Raw genomic sequence first — 16,952 nt, 5'->3', positions numbered from 1 at the left:
AGCAGGCCAAGGGAACACAGAACACAGGAAGTTCATATCCTCACCTGGAGAGACCCCATTAGCATTCACAGCCAGTAATCCTTTTATTAATAACTGGGCTTTTAAATGGTTCCTTGATTCTCCAAGGTCTTTTCTAGATGTAGTTTTTTTTGTGTATTAGAATAAGGTATAAAACTTAAAATACTTTTTCTAAATACTGATATTTGTTTTCCCTTGCAGAAAAAGAGAGTGCATAGAATCTGGAGGGAAGAGAGCACAGGACAATGCTGCTGAAAGGAATCTGAGCCACAGAGCATGCTTTGTGCCACAGTTACCCAGGTATGCTCCAGCAGAGTATTTTGTGCCCCTAATAAATTACAGTTTGTTGCTCTTGTTGCTCCATTACATATCATCCTGAGCCAAGGAGGCTGTCTCAGCCCCAGACCAAAATTATCTTCTGCTTTTATTAGTCCATCTGGATGGCACTTGTAGGCTGTTTTAATTTTATCCAATTGCTGAATTTCAGCTGATCTCTCTTTAAATGTTATACTGGCTTATATCATGAGGTAGGCTGAACACTTTAGTGTATGTTTTCAGAAGTCTTTTTCTTTTATGCACACAGAAGATCTAGTCTCAAAAAATGAGATGCTGAACTACATATCTGGAAGTAGTTTTGAGACTTCCTCCAGACTGTTAGAAACTGCTCCAGTTGACTCACTGGCAGATCATCTGCTGGGTTTCAGAAGTTGAAAGCAGATGGGTAGAGGCATCTGTCATTGCTTTGCACACCAGTGTCTAATGAACCAATACAATATTTTCAGGATGTTTTGATAGGAAATGCGAAACTTTCTGATGTTTTGTGTTGGGGTATTTCTTTTCCATAAATAAAATTTTGGGGATGAATATTTAAAAATCTTCATTGAAGTGCAGCTCAGTTCTATGCTGTCTAATTATACGCTTATGTTAAAGAATGATGTTAAAGAGGTAAAGGTCTGATTTACATGATGGAGTCTAGGATCACAATCCAACAGATCTATAGCTGTCTTAGAGGTGTGAAAGATAAATAAATAAAAGAAATCATATGATTGTGAAGTGTTTCTGTGGAATAGAAGCTAACTTTTCTACTAGCACCAGCTGGCAAGTGGGAGTAGAGAAACAAAGCAAACAAACAGCAGAGAAAAATAGGAGCAACAATGGTGATAGTCTAAAAACACACATTAGGAGACCAGCATGAAGAATAACAAACTTGTATCACAGGATGTTTTGCATAGCAACAGGGCTCTTGTCTTCAAGTGGACTTTAGTGTAACTGCAGCTCTTGCTTCCTGTATAAGATAAAGAGCTGCTGTACTCTGAATGCATTTTAATCTCTGTATCTAAATTGGACTAATAATTAGAAAGAATTAGCTGAAGGAAGTGATAGCAAAGTCTATTGCTCCTGAAAGTGTTTCCTCTTATTTTGCTGTCAGAAGTGAGAACAGAAAAATGTGTAAAGAAAAAAGATTAAAGATTAACTTCTTTACCAGGTGCTGAATGCTGTCTACAAACTACTTTGTCGATGAAGGAAGAAATTGATTGGAAATTGAAAGCACAAACTACTTCATAATATTGTTCAACATGCGCAAAGGGGTGCCAAAGGACCCAGAAATAGCTGACCTGTTCTACAAAGATGATCCTGAAGAAATATTTGTGGGTTTACATGAAATTGGACATGGAAGTTTTGGAGCAGTTTACTTTGTAAGTATAGTTCTCTACCTCTGCTTTGGAAAACAGAACCATATTAAGTGACATTTTAGAGATTTTTGAGCATCCGTAAAAGGGAGTGTCCTTTGAGCTCTGTGTATAAGCTTTCTCATAACACATCTCAAAAAATGTGTTTCCAGAGCACTCCTGAGCTCTTTACAGTTACAGCTGTATTTACAGTAGCAGTTGACTATAGTCTTAATAATGCACCCAGCCATTCAGGTTAAGTACACGGTATCTTCTGCTGTCTGATGCTGAAAGTTGAATTGAAGCAGTTGGAAATTAATTTGCCAAACTGGAATTTCAAGATACACTACTTGGTGTTCATATGCTTGTAAATCATTGCAAATTAATAGATGTAGTGAATTAAAGATTCAAAATACATTTGGAGTTAAAAGCTACTTTTGTTAATGAATTGGTATTGTGGCTGCTTGGGTAAAGATATGATGGAAGTCATATCAAATTGCATTCAGGCATTTGAATGATTTCTCTGATGCTCTGATAATTTAGGAATTGGAGATGTCTTTGAAATACCATTTTGTTTTGTCACCCTCCGTGTCCTCATGTTCATTTCATAACATACTATCTTCAATAGCAAATGCTTACATGGCAGAAGAAAGAGTGTAAGAATTCAAGTGGGAAGGATGTATTGTGTTAATACAGTCAAGAGAATTTAATCTGAAAAGTGAGAAGAACAGTGCTTTTACAATTACTATCAAAGTCAAATCTAAAATATTCATTTTGGAATAATTATAATTCAGTCACTATCAGTGAAACTAAAATAGAATTCACTATGAAAAAATCAATCGAAAATGAAATTAAAGCTGCTTGGTAGCATGGCCTGTCACTCCAGAAGATAAAGTTCAATAGAACTGAAATTTCTGAATATCAGATATTGAAGTATTTAGATTAGATAAGTACCCTTACACATGTAGCTCCAGGATCTGACAGTAGCTAGCATAAATTATGTGCAAGCACTCCAATTCATTGTTTATAATTGCGTACAGTGATGGAGGTGTTAGTGGAAGTGCTGTCAGAACCGGAGAGGAGCCTGATATTTTGTGTCAGATAAGCAGTGCGTGTGTGTTTTTAGGGATAACAATATAATTCCTCAGTGTATAATCTGGTTGTAATGATACAGGGGGGTTACTGCCATGGGGATGGTCAACAGTGGGACAGGTACTTTTAGATGTTGGAGTCACAGGCTGGTGAAAATATAATGTTAAATGTACTACATGTGTAAGAGGATGAGACTGTAAAACTTACAATACATGTTGATCCACTCCATCAGAATAGCAAGCATTTTTTGAGATGGGAGTAGGGAGGTCCTACCCAGTGTTTTTCAAAACCAAAGCGAAAGGGTGCATGGTATGTTTCATGGTAAAGATGAAGTAGTGAAGGTGCCACCTTTATGACTGAACTCTGGTGTTCAGAAGTTCCTCATACTTTGAGGGGAAGGGCATGAGGAGTGTTAGAGATCCAGTCTACCAAGCAGCCTTACAGCTGAGCTGTTACTATGGTTAGGTAAAAGACTTTTGATTCCCTGATGCTTTTCTTCCTCCTTTTCCTGGATGCTCTATTTAACTGGTCTGTGCTTTAAAACATTGGAGAGTTCAGCCAGACTGCAGATTCTTGCAGTACCCTAGCGGTAGCTGCATCCTCCAAGCCTGAGGGTGATTAGATGCATCACCACTTTTCTGTGATACATCAACATTTACCTGCCACTGTTTGAAACTTAAGCTTTCCTTCCTATTGCATGAAGCACTTGGCATCCAGTAAATTGTTCTTCGGAGTTTTTGCCCTGTCCTGCTGTGGACGTAAGTCACAAGTAGGAACTCACCTGTCTGCAGTTTTCAGTGCACAGTAGTCTGGGATCCATCTGTTCACCCGAGGAGCGCCTCTAGCTATACCCTGCTTTGTATGGGTCAAGCTAGAGCTCTTTCCCTACCACGCAGGGGATGCTCTGCATCTCTGTCTTGTTTTTCCTCATTTTTTAAAAAACTTTTGTAGCTGGTCTTGCATCTTGGAGTAAGGCAAGGGCTGAGAACAAGATCACAGATCATTGTGACAAAATTCCAGGGATCCTGACATGCTTGGTATCAAGAGGAGAACAGGTCGAAAAACCTTTGCAATAACAGGGCTTTCTAAATCATGCAAAAGGATGGGGAAGAGACTTCAGATACTTTAAAAGGGGCAGGGCATGGATTGTTATGCTCTTGCTGCATCTCTGACCTTTTTATTTAAATTAGTACTGACACTACTACAAACAGCAAATGTATTGATCTGTATCTTGGTTTTGTGGATTAGTATGATTATTTTAATATAAACTTCAATTTAAGATCAATTTTTGCAAGCTGTCTTGTTTGCCAGTATACTATTGCCAGTGCTTGGCAAGATAATTTGAAATTTCTTCTCTTGCTTGAAAAAAAATGATATTTCATATATCAGAAGGCCAAGAAAAAATATGTCACTTCTCACAGGGTTTTAAAGTTGATGTTAACTTGACTTGAAATCAACTAAGTTGATTTCACGCTTGACTTCAGAAGAATGGTTTTCATCAAAAACAACCTAGTTGTATCCATGTCAGAAATATGGGAGAGTGATAAAAGCAGATGAGGGCAGTGTAAAGGAGGTTTTGCAAGCATAATGTGCTTGTTTTCTGCCAAGCTTTTCACTAAAGTACAAATATGTCCAAAACCACGTCAGCCAGGAGGATTCCGAGCACTTGGTACAGCGAGAACATCACCCACAACTGTGAGGACACAGCAGGGCGCTGTTTGGCAAAAAATGACAGCTGAAATGAGAGGATACCATGCTGATGTGAAGATACTTGGAACTGATGTAACAGACAGAAATACTTGGAAATTTCTTTAGAACGCCATTGTTAATTAAGCTATTTGAGTAAAATACTCTTGGTCTTTTATGTACTGAATTAGGATGGTGAGTGGTAAGGAAGACTTTTGCTTTATCTAAAAGTTATCTTTATTCAACTTTCTCTAACTCATTTGAGGAGGAGTGTGTGCTGCACAGAGTCCAAGTGTGTCAACTCCCTTTAGTAATTCCTGTGCTCTATTGTTTCACCCAACATCATTTATCTTTGAAGTCACTGTATACATCATGAAATGTCTTTCATTAATACATTACTTGAAAGTATAGTAATCTTTTCAAGCAGTTGAAAGAAGGATTTACTACATTTAGCTTCTATTGTATCCTAAGCTTTTAACTGTCACTAAGTTTTTGTCCCAAAAATGGTCAATGGTTGGAGGTATAGAGATTTCAACAACTGTTTTAAGGCTAAAACCATCATTTTCTATCCTTAATGTGCAGAAATGAGAGCAGTGCCAGTCCAGGAAAGTAGAGCTCTTTCTAATACTGAATTTTCAGCTGCCAGTCACCATCCCTGTATCATACAGGCTGCAGAAAAGTAGCATTTTGATGACTGGGTAATATTCACTGCAAAACTGAGGTTTGGTGCAATGAAAGTGCTTTTTTAAAATTGAGATAAATTCCAGAGGGGAGTTTTTTGTTTTTTTTTTTTTAAACTGGAAATTCAAATAGCTCTTTAAGAAGATCAATATTGTAAGGGGGGTTTGGATGAAGTTATAGATATTTTGGTACACCTCTAATTTATTTCTTTGGAAAACATTTGGAAAAATATTTACTTAAAACTGTATTTACTGCAATTCCAATAAAACTGTGTTTTGCATGTTCTCAGTAGGTGCATTATTGGGCCTTGGTTTCTGTATCAGTAGGGCGTAGCAAGTGCAGTAAGGGCTGACAGAGGAATAGTGGATGTGGACAGATAGGTAAAGTCAGGAAAAAGTGTCATAATAGTTGTCTGGCAAATCTTATCACAAGGAAGATGTCTGTGAAGTATAGGAGCTTATAAGGGTGTGATATAGGAGAAGAGCCTGCATTTGCCAAAGGCACAGCTCACTCCATGGGGAGTAAAAAAAAAAAAAAAACCAAACCAAAACTTTTTTCAATCTATTTCTTTCTCCCTACTCCAGGCTACAAATTCCCATACTAATGAGGTGGTGGCAGTCAAGAAAATGTCCTATAGTGGAAAACAAACAAATGAGGTAAGATGAATAAAGCCAATTCTGCATGCAGAAGCTGTTGCAACCATAATGTAAATCAGAACAATGAAATGAGCTGCATATTTCATTTAACCCTAGCAGACCAGCTGCGGTAGCTGTTGCTCACTTTCATAGGAAGCACTGGAGGTTTGTGGAGGGAGAATGAGTTTATGCAAATTTTGACAAATAGTTCAGTTTAAGGAAGTGGATGGGAATTCAGAATGTTGTATGGTGGTTATTTCAGTAATAATTTCCGTAATAAGGGCATTAAGAGCACACTGGCTACTGAAGCCATAACCACAACTCACTGAGGTGTCCAACTGAAATGTACAGCCGACCTGAAACTCTTCAAGATCCATAGTCAAAAATTACATAGACACTGCATTCAGCATATCGCTCACTTCAATTGTTGCTTGTTAGTTGCTCTTATTTTCACGTTGTGGTGCTTTGAACTTGGATTGACTCTGTTCATTTGAATTGGTGTGTTGATGTGTAGTGGAGAATGTGTTTGTTAAGAGCAAACGGGGATGTTTTAAACTCATTTTTCTTTGCTTGGTCTCCCACATGTGCTGAGGTCTTCCAAATGTCAGTGGCTTTGTGCTGCGTTACAGAACATCTAACTTCTGCTATCTCTACCACATGTTATAGGTGGTGGTGTCTTTTGGGGTGGGTGGGTTTGTTACAGAGTTTGAGACTACTGGACAATTCCATATGCAGAAGAGTAGCAATGCTTTAAGTAAACTGTATTGCAGTTAAAACGAGGGAAAAAAAACATATTTTGTGATCCTCAAGCTGTTTAAATATATTCGGGGGGGATCTTGGTGCAGTAGGGATCCAGACAACTGATGTACACTTGTGTTTTTGCAACTCTGACTCTTACCATCTTCACATTTTAAAGTAGTTTTATGGTTGCTTTTCATACTGTAGTACAGTATGTGGTGTAGAGGATTAAGCAGAGAAATGTATTTATACCTTTTTGCACTTTATTTTATTAGAAATGGCAGGATATCATCAAAGAAGTCAAGTTTCTACAACAGCTGAAGCACCCCAACACCATAGAGTACAAAGGCTGTTACCTGAAAGAGCATACAGCATGGGTGAGTGATGGGGCATTTAGAGATCTTCATGAGCAGAAAATGTGCAGTACAGCAATCAGATATTCAGCACATGTGGTGTCTTTACATGCAACAGTATTCATCCTATGCTGCCTGTAGTCCCTTTCATCTGAAAAAACTTCCAGATAATTTAATGGGAATAGATACGTAGGGTATGGGAACAAATCCCTGCTTCTCTGAGGCAGGCCTCTGTGTTCATGAAGATTAAACAATTATTATGGAACATCATGTACAACATCTCCTCACAGACTTCTCAGTGCTCTAAACCTTCTTTACAACAATTAAAGATGTCTTGACATTGCTGGAATGTTTGGAGCGTTTTGTTCATAGCTTGTTGCATTTCTTGCAACTTCGGTTTTATTTACTTCTACTGTTTCTCAGCCATTCCAGTAGTAACTTTGTGGGGCAGTGTCTACCCAATTATTTAAAAGCATGTTTTTTTCTTGCAGTTGGTTATGGAGTACTGTTTAGGATCAGCTTCTGATTTGCTAGAGGGTAAGTTTTATATAGGCTTTGATTTTCTTCTTGTGAGTGCCCCTTCTGAGTATAGTAGGAGGCTGTTTTCTCACAGACTGGTGCTTTGCAGATGGTAGAGGCAGTCTGTCTGTGCTTCTCCATTCTGTAGCTAAAATGCCTGTGTTTGTGATACCAAGGATAAGCTGAGACTTTCCTGGGAGGCCAGTGTTACATATAGTTGGCATGCACATTTATGTGTTGTAAAGTGAAGGTATAAATGTATATAGCTGTGTTCCTGTGAGTTGTGCCTTCTTTATGACTGAAGCAGACTGCCTGTTTTCCAAATATCCATAAGAGAAACCTACAGAGATCACCTTTGTTCTTGCCTTGTAGTTTGTTGGAATAATTATAGATGGTTTTATAGAACAAGAGACTGATATGACCTCAAAACTAGAGCAGCAGCACCTGCACAGTAATAGGGAATCTAAGCTGAAGTTGCAAAAACTAGTACTCTTTGTGGGCCATATCTTTTATATCTAAGATATGGTCAGCCAAAGGCATATGCTGGTCCTATTTAGGGATATATGGAAGATGCTTTGGGACCTTTCTCTGTAGCTGGAATTCCTCATTTCCCTGTTTTTTCGACTACTGGGGAAAAAAGTAGAAAGTTTTCCTTGCTAAGGATCAAATGAGTATTTCAAATACATTTGGCAAGCTGCACTCAAGCATATCTCCTGGTGTTAACAGTAACTGTTGGCCTTAGCAGGAATGTGAATTAAAATGTGGTTTCCTGTGATGTGAAATACAGGCTGTGCATAGACTCAGAGCTGCTAATGGCCATCAGGCCACAGGAAAATAACATAATGATGATGTTCATCTCACAGCTGGCAAAATTGGTGGAGTTTCTTCTTTTTAAAAACACCTTCTCAAGAAAAGATCACACTTACTTTCTTATGTTTTTTCTTGAATTTTTTTTCATAGTTCACAAGAAACCACTTCAGGAAGTGGAGATCGCTGCCATCACCCATGGTGCCTTGCAGGGGCTGGCCTACCTGCACTCTCACTGTAAGATTCATAGGTAAGACTGGAGGTTGGTGCTGCTAGATGTCCTTCCATCTTCCACTCTGGAGTCTGAAAATCACTTTGCTGTGTTTAAGCAACTTTGGTAAAGGTTATTCTACCATAATTTTCTCTAATGGACATGTCAGTATTCCTAATGCCAGTGTAGATATATAAATAAAAGCTGTTGGCTGTTAAGAAGTGAATTTTTTTGGTTGAAATAATTCTCTTCCCTGTTAACAATTTTTCTCTGCAGACCCCGGTAACAAAGAATACACCTGAATATTAGCAGTAAATCCTGACAGGAAAATATCACCCTAAAATTGCCAAATAAAGTGGAGTGATAGAGCTAGACTATTTTTAAGACTAGACATTGTGAGAATATTTTTACATATGAGTAAGTAAAACTTCACGCTTTCAAAAATTAGTCAATGAAAGTGTAAGTCAAGGGGAAAATTGATAAATTTATAAAAACCTTAGAAATCTGAGCGCACAGGCATAGGAAGATAATATAACAGGCTGCTTCTGGATGCAGCTCCTAGATCTGTCTTTCATGATGTGGTATTTTTCAGGAGTTTGGATTTTTTGACTTATTTGTCAGCAGTGTTGCATGTTGCATTTTATGGGTTTTTTGTCTAATTTTGGGTACTAGTGATGTGTCAGGGACTTGTGAAATGTGTGAGAACTACATTAGGGTTATGGGTGGGGAGTTGTCAGAATGAGGCAACTTGAGACTAATTATGAGGCTAAAAGCCTCTTTTTTTTAGTCTACTAGCAAGCTTGAGACAGAAAATTAGTATATCTGAGGCAGAGACAGTGAAGGATTTTTACAGAGACAGGAATTATTTGTCATTTGTTAGAATAACTATTTGGGGCATATCTACATGTGGTTACTAAACCATATTTAAGTGAAATATTTAAACATGAATGGCAACTTATTAAAATAAGATTATTTTTGATTGGCCCTTTGTATATATGCCCTTATTTGAGCACAAAAATACCTATTCTGAAATACTTTATGTGCTTTCAAAGCGCATTGAATTCTTATTTATAATAAATGACTCCCCTGTATGGACACGGCTGAGAACTAGTTTTTCTTGATACTCATTAGGACTTCCTAACATGGTGAGATGAATGTGTTGTAAATTCAGCACTTTCACCTACTGAATACTAGCTACTCTGTGTGAACCTGTATGTTACTGTATATCAAGAACAAAGCTGGTTATTTCTCTTTCAAACTGGAAAAAGCTACTTTGCTGTTTCAGTGTGCCCAGTGCAGCCGTAAGGAAAGTTACTGCTGGAAGTACCACACAGGCCTTTCCTATCTGGTCAGTTTTCTTCCAAGAGGTATTCTGCCTTTTAATTTCTGAGATGGGAAGGCAAGTCTTCTCTCTCAGGAAAGAGAACCATCAGGAGAGTTCTAGCTTTCTGATAGATGTTGTATCTTGAAAAGGAGAGGCCACAGTGCCGTTTCCTAGCTTTGTTGTTCAGCACTGAGGAGTGCCGTGCTGGTGTGCACAGCCACAGGGGAACTGCGCACCTGGAGGAAAAGACCGTGCTCCCCTCTGCCGAGTTCCAGTAACAATGAGGAAAGTAAAGCAAATGCTTGAATGGGAAGGGACCAAAGCTGGCAGCGGACAGCGGTGGGTTCTCTGTCCCACATAAGTAAGGCAAAAGAAGCGTGCCCTGGAATGGAGGGACACCTTGTGGAGATGCAGGAGCAAAGCAAGCCTCCAGTCTCACCTCCCGAGCATCTCTGCTACCAGTTAGTTAAAACTATTTTCTGTTGAATTTCAGGCACAAGGCAAACCTAAGTTAGCAAATATGTTGATACCTCACATGTCTGCTGAGTCCTTTGATTGTTGTACAGTAAAGGTAGCAGTGGAACTGGTGGCAAAGAGGACAGCCTGTACTCTTTCTTTTGTACTTTTGAGGTGTTCATTCTCACACATACAAGACACCTTTAGCACTTTTCTTCCTGCAGAAGTGACAGATGCATAGGCCCAGAACATAAAGACATGTCAGGATATGTTTGAGTAGCACATGTGTGGAAAAAAAAAAAAAAAAAAAGATCAAAAAAAAAAGATCCATAACACTAGTTTTGAAGTGATACTGTCCTGGGAATGGGGGGAATAAAGTTTCTTAGTCCAGCTCTGCTGCTGAAATACTGTAAGTAAGTTCCTATCTCTGTGGCTCTCTTTATCCCAGCGTTGCCTGTCCTGTGTTTGTATCATGCTAAATTTAAAGGGTCTTTCAGCTTGCCTGTTCTGTGTGTCTACAGTGATGCTGGATTTGTATTTGATGCACAAATCATTACACTTCAGCTGTTGTATGATTATTCAGTGTATGCTCTTCCTCAGCAGTGAATACAAGATAGATTTATTTCTCTTCCCATCTGTAAAATTAGCTGGTTTTCACAGGGCTGGAGTATGAGTGTGTTTGGCAATACACAGTAACTTGTCTATGTTGGAGGTGTACCACTACTGGTAAGTGGCTTTGGTGTTTAAGGGACTCATAGGTGAACACCAGATAAGAAAAGCCGACATTTTTTTTTCTTGATGCATTTTTTTGTATAAAGATACATGATATTTTTTGAAGAGATTGCAAAGACACATTCCAGACTATATACAGCCTGGCTGACAGTGATCCTGTATACATACTCCATTTTTGTTGAGGATCTGCTTTTGCAAAAGCAAGTAACTTTGCCCATGGAGAGGCATCTGTGGCATATCTAGTGTGCAATTTTCTCTTTGCTTTTGAAGTGCTGTATCAGGCTTTTAAGGAACTTTCACTATATTGTGATTTTCAGCTGGCAGTGTGTAAGTAGACTTGGATTTCTTAAAGCAATCCTCCTATTTTATGTCAAATGGGTGGAAGAAAAAAATATTTTAGATAAAATGGACAAGTCAGTCTCAAACTTTGAATAGGATCATTGCCAAGTGTCTAGGAAGGTATGCAAATTGAGTTAATCTTTCTCAGCATTTCATGGGCAGTTAACTTGAAATTGTCCCCCTTACTGCTGGAGTTTAGAAACTTACAGTACCAAAGATGTTGAATGTTATCTTGTGCCTTTTGTATTTCAGTAGTGTCATTATTGTTAATATCTGTGTGAATTATCTGAGAGTTGTAGGAAGGATAAGGCAGCCTAGGGCATTTGAAATGTGTAAGTAACGTCTGGTATTGTTTAAGGTGTCACAGCTGGGTATTAGGATAAATGTCTCCTGGATCTCAGTGTGGGGTCTCAACCTTGCAACCATGGCTCATCTCTTCTCTTCCCTCACCTCCTGCCCTTTTTGGGTACAGCCAGGTTTCCATTACCAAAAAACCCCATGTGTCTGATTTCTCTAGCTTTCTGTAATACTAGACTTCTAAATATTCTCATGATTTTATGAATGTTTAATTAAGTTAGTGGACTTCTGTGTGTTTGTAAATTTTTGAAAGTTATTCTACTGTAACCAGAAGTATACTTTTCTTTGTTTCTTTTAAAGGGATATTAAAGCTGGAAATATTCTTCTAACAGAACCAGGTCAAGTGAAACTAGCTGATTTTGGGTCTGCATCTATAGTCTCCCCTGCCAATTCCTTCGTGGGAACGCCTTACTGGTGAGTAAAGCCTGCAATACTTCAGTCCTTTATAAGACTGCTCTCTTTCATTTCCAGCATTTCACAATCTGAAAATAATACCTGGCATAAAAACTTTATTATTAAAAAGAAATTTTCTTAAAATCCTTGTGTCCAGCTCTTCAGGGAATGTGTTCTTTCTCAGTGCCCAAGAGTAGAAGTAGGCTGTGCAGCACACTGAAATGGCACCAGTTAATGTTTTGACTGCTGTAATACCGTTGCCTTAAAAATTATTAACACTTGCCATAGGTAATGGAACTTAGACAACCACATGGAGAAGGAGAATCCTGTTAATCGGGCCATGCAGACTGGGAGTCACACAGCTACTTGAATTCTGTTTTGAAGAAACTTGCTTAAGGGTCACTTGAGTTTCTTGGTATTCCTACCATAGTGGACCAGCATAGCTTTATGCTCCACTTACTTTGTGACAGATGCCTCAGGCATTGATGGGAGGTCACCTATTGCCCAGCCTCTGAACAAGTCTGTTTGGCAGGAAGCCTGCTTCATCTCTGAAGAACAAAAGTGAAGAGGCTGAATTTTTCCCCACACTCATCCCTTTATTCTGGACTACCATATTTCCCCACTGTTCCAGACTTCCCTGTGCCTTGCATAGCTGCGCTCACAGGCTCCATATATCTGCTGGAAAATTGTCCAGGTGTGCCAATGGAAAACCCACTGTCTCTGGTGAGGGTGCAGGTGATGCCTTTAGGACTCTTCCAGCCCTTGCTGTCTGCCTGCAGGTACAATGCCTTTGAGACTCATGTGGGTCTCCTGTGTGCCAGCATGTTGTGCTAACAGCAAGATGATCAGATTGGCCTCTTATTTACTTTCCTTTCTTAAACTGCCTCTTGGAAGAGTTGCTAGTGCAGGCAAGCATTGTTTCATTTCAGCATGGCTTTACTCAGCTCCATGCTGGCTCTGTAAATTCTGGTCCACTGCGCTGCTGGAGATACTGAAGCCATCTCATTTTAAGCTATGTGCTGGGAGTCACAATTTGTATCCCCTAACCTGCATGTTTTGCCCTGTGGTTGGTAGGATGGCACCAGAGGTGATTCTTGCTATGGACGAGGGACAGTATGATGGCAAGGTGGATGTCTGGTCTCTTGGGATCACGTGTATTGAGTTAGGTGAGTAAATACTTGGCAGCTGAGATGAATAATTAACTGTCTGCAATATTTATTAGGAAGTCCTGAAAAAAAATTGAAGATTCTTATTCCTCGTAAGTGTGGTTTGGTTTTGTCTTTTTTTTTTTTTCCTCTTTGAAAAGCGTGACTTGGAAAGCACTGATGAGTTAAATCTTTTACTCGCTGGCAAATCAAGAGCAAGCAACTAATGCTGCTGTGCTTTGATGGTAATCTGGTGTGCTCACATTATTCCCGTAATAACTAGAGGTTTCTAGTCTTGTACGAGAACAAACTGTATTTTGTCTGTATTTTTCAAGCTGGGTTTTGAGAAAGTTGTTCCAGCTGTTATGTCAAGGGAACTGGTGTCCTAAGAATTGTGTGTCAGAAAGGGCCTACGTTTAATTTTCAATTCTTTTTGCTTCCCCTCTTTCTGAAACAAAAATCTTCAGTCTCAGATGAAAGTTTGTAACATGAATCAACATGGATAGGCTCTTTATATGAGAAGAGGGTTTGCACTGCAAAGGGCAAATGATACGCATCCACACAACCTGAAGCAGATGTAGGTGTGATAGCAGGTATACAGAGCAGATGTGTGCGCTTTAAGTTTGAATAGTGACATTGCATGTGCTGAGTAGATTATTTTCAAAGATAGTGTTCATATGGATTGTGCTTAACAGCAGTACGTCAAGAATTTATTGTGAGAGCAAGTTCACTGAAATTATTTTTATAAATGTTTAATCAGCAGAAATATATATGACATAACAAAGAGGGGGACATACAGAATGGGGCGAAATGCTGACCCCAATGTGGAGATGGTAATGGTGCAGATGACTGGTAACTTCCGGTTATGTTTCATGTGCCAGTGTTAATGCCTTGCTGACACAGTCTGTATTTTGATATAAAGAATGCCAAAATCAGAATTTTTAGACTTCTGTTCTTCCACATGGCCACTAATATTTTTTGTGTGTGTGTGGAGTTTAGGTGTCTCAAGGAGTAAATTGTAGTGGTAGAATAGAGACTATGCTACCCCATGTAGGCACTGACTCTTGATACTAGAATTTCTATGGAGCTTTTCAGTCAAGAACCTCAGAGCCACTTTACATATTCGATGGGTTTACTTTTTTTAATATTACCCTTTTGAGAAGTATTAAACTTTTCATTTTTAAACTTTGAATTTTGTCTTTGCATGATTTTGTATATGGACATGGGGCCAGGTAGCACTGGGAGAAAATTTGTTGAGCACCACTTGGCTTTCTTTGAATGCTGATGTCTTAATTTCTTGTGTAGCTGAAAGTAGGTAGTGTTTAAATAAAAGAAAATGTGGTGGTTTGCATGCATGCTGCATGTCAAGAACAAGTGATTGCTCTGACCTGACATGAACTTAAAAATGAGGCTGATTAGCATGGCTGACCTAAGGTGGTGGTGAAAACTTTTCTCAGTTTCTGTGTGAGATCTGCTGCACTCCTGGAAGGCCAGGGGCTGGTAGGTACGTGTCCTCTCGCTGCAAGGACTGGGAAGAATTTTAGTTAGTGGGAGTTAATGACACATCTGACAAGTGAATTTGACAACCTGTCCCTTGCTTTCATTTGTCATGGGCAGTCACTGGCAAGAGGCAGCCACTCTTTTCCCTTAATACAGATGCTGCAGCAGTGCAACAAAGATCTGTAGGGGCTGATAAAGAAATTTCCTAGCCCAGACATGCCATATGTCTGAGCTCTGTTTTAGTCAGACTCTGCTGATTTTACTGTAGCAGGTCAGGTGTGAAATGCTGCAGTTAAGGTAAAATTTACTGGAAAGTTTTCATTATCATTTGCATACTCTTCTCTTTGAATTTCATCATCCCCTCTTCAAGTGAACCGCAGCTTTCCTTGAGTGGTTGTCCTGGTCTAACCTAGATTATTAAAATAATTAGTTTAAATGTGATGACGACAGTTAATGAGTTATTGATTTACCAGTGACACCTTGCTCATACTTCCATATCTTTCTCCTTTTCTTTCCAGACTGCCTTATCACACCTTTCTCTTCTCTTTCTAGCTGAAAGGAAGCCTCCACTTTTCAACATGAATGCAATGAGTGCCTTATATCATATAGCCCAGAACGATTCCCCTACGTTACAGTCAAATGAATGGTAAGAGAGCTATTACCAGATATTTTTTGTTTGTTTGTTTCCCTGAAAATGCTCTGCAACACTCTTTGCATGTTTAAAGTCTGACAAGAAAAGGGTTTGTTGCAGCATAGTGATTTGACTGCGTTCTCAAATAATGCTCCTGTGTAGGCAGGCTCAATTTTGACCTTCTCTCACTTTGGCTGTGCTACAATCTAAATGTGTGGAGGTGTTAATTATGGAGCTGTAGATGCTGTAGGAATTAAAATATTCTTGAATGCATTAAGCCAGCCATAGCTCAACATCAGCAAAGTTTACAGCTGCAAAAGATCCCTAACAGAAGAATTGTTAGCATTGTAGTGCATCCGTAATGTGGCAAAAAGGATTGGAGCGGTACACAGAATATAGAGGTAATTAAATTTTTTTTTTTTTCTTTTTCCAGTGAGTGACTTTAAAAGTCATCAGGGTTCTGTGGCCATTAAATACTCGCCATGCTACAGGATTGTTGCAGAATCTGAGCTTTGAAACAAGAATGCTTTTTTTATTCTGTGAGAGCAAAGGGGGTTACCCTGTTTCCTGTTCTCTGTACCCAAGAGTAGAATGTAGCTTTCAAGTGATGTTTGGCAGAGTCTGCAGATGGCTCCTGGAGAGGTGTGAAGTTCTATCAGTTACACTGCTAGGCATTTAAGCGGCATCATTATTTCATTGCTAATCATGTTATCAAAACCACTCCACTTTAGTTTCCTTATCTCATTGTCTTGTGTTTTGTCCATTTTTCACAATTCAAAGAACTTAGTCTCATATGGCACACTGATAGCCATGTTATTCTGTGCAGAATTTGCAATGCAGAGACAACTTTTGAATACAGTGTAAGAATCAGTATTCTTGATTGCAAGTAGTTTGTTTACAGTCACCTGTTTGCTCTCTGTGGCTTTGAGAACACGAGGATTAAGCAAGGTGCCTTTTATGCTGCTTTCGAGTTCAATGGCACCCAGATCAGTTTTCTTCTTTTCAGCTGTAATATAACCTCATTACATAGCCTATAGTTTTGTTGAACTTTGTATTAAGGCACTTTACAGAGTCAGCACTGCAAATGGTGAGAAGCTTCTAGAGAATAGAGCACCATTTTATCAGCTAACAATGAGTGCATTTCTGGAGCTACCAATAATTTCATTGTCATCTGTTTTTAAGCAGTTGAAGTAAAATTGAAAATAGTCACTGGTGCACATAGTTCTTGTTTGGTTTTCAGTTTGTGGTTGAGGATAATTTTATGGCCGTGTTTGTTTCAAACAGTTTTTAACTGTTGAAAGAACTGATAGGATCAACTTACTCAGATTTTGGAAAAGCCCAGTTAATTTCTCTACCCTAGAATTTAAGAACAAATTAGTCAAGGTTTTTCTTGTGCATTACACTAATAAGTTTACATATATACCAGATCCTAAGCTGCATTTTCATTTAGAACTTTTTTTTTTTATTTACAGGTCAGACTCCTTTAGGGGATTCGTTGATTACTGCTTACAGAAAATACCTCAGGAAAGGCCATCATCAACAGATCTGTTACGGGTAATTTTAAAAATATTTTCCAGAAATTTGGGAAAAATCTGTTTGTCTACCAAATAATTTTAAAGACAGTGAATAAATATTTGCCCTTTCCAAAAAAAAAAAAAAAAAAAA

At 38.7% G+C, this 16,952-nt stretch overlaps 1 protein-coding gene across 3 annotated transcripts in view; it reads left to right on the top strand.

Annotated features, from left to right (window-relative positions):
• Window positions 1–219: 219 nt before the first annotated feature.
• The window catches only part of TAOK3 (TAO kinase 3), a 52,382-nt gene continuing 35,649 nt past the window's right edge, over window positions 220–16,952 (top strand). For 2 of the 3 annotated variants that reach the window (XM_026859861.1, XM_026859860.1), the window contains exons 1-10: window positions 220–318; window positions 1,505–1,715; window positions 5,732–5,803; window positions 6,796–6,897; window positions 7,365–7,410; window positions 8,353–8,449; window positions 11,919–12,032; window positions 13,086–13,177; window positions 15,209–15,302; window positions 16,760–16,841. In XM_026859861.1, the coding sequence (XP_026715662.1) occupies window positions 1,596–1,715; window positions 5,732–5,803; window positions 6,796–6,897; window positions 7,365–7,410; window positions 8,353–8,449; window positions 11,919–12,032; window positions 13,086–13,177; window positions 15,209–15,302; window positions 16,760–16,841 (819 nt within the window). In that variant the 5' untranslated portion in view covers window positions 220–318; window positions 1,505–1,595. Of the gene's footprint in view, window positions 319–1,504; window positions 1,716–5,731; window positions 5,804–6,795; window positions 6,898–7,364; window positions 7,411–8,352; window positions 8,450–11,918; window positions 12,033–13,085; window positions 13,178–15,174; window positions 15,303–16,759; window positions 16,842–16,952 lie in introns of those variants that run through there. The other variant, XM_026859862.1, reaches the window with a different exon arrangement.

This window comes from Athene cunicularia (assembly GCF_003259725.1).
Source record: "Athene cunicularia isolate RWA chromosome 15 unlocalized genomic scaffold, athCun1 chr15_part1, whole genome shotgun sequence".
In the NCBI taxonomy this organism is placed as follows: Eukaryota; Metazoa; Chordata; class Aves; order Strigiformes; family Strigidae; genus Athene; species Athene cunicularia.
The sequence above is the reverse complement of the archived record's forward strand: the minus strand, read 5'-3'. Positions and strand labels throughout refer to the sequence as shown.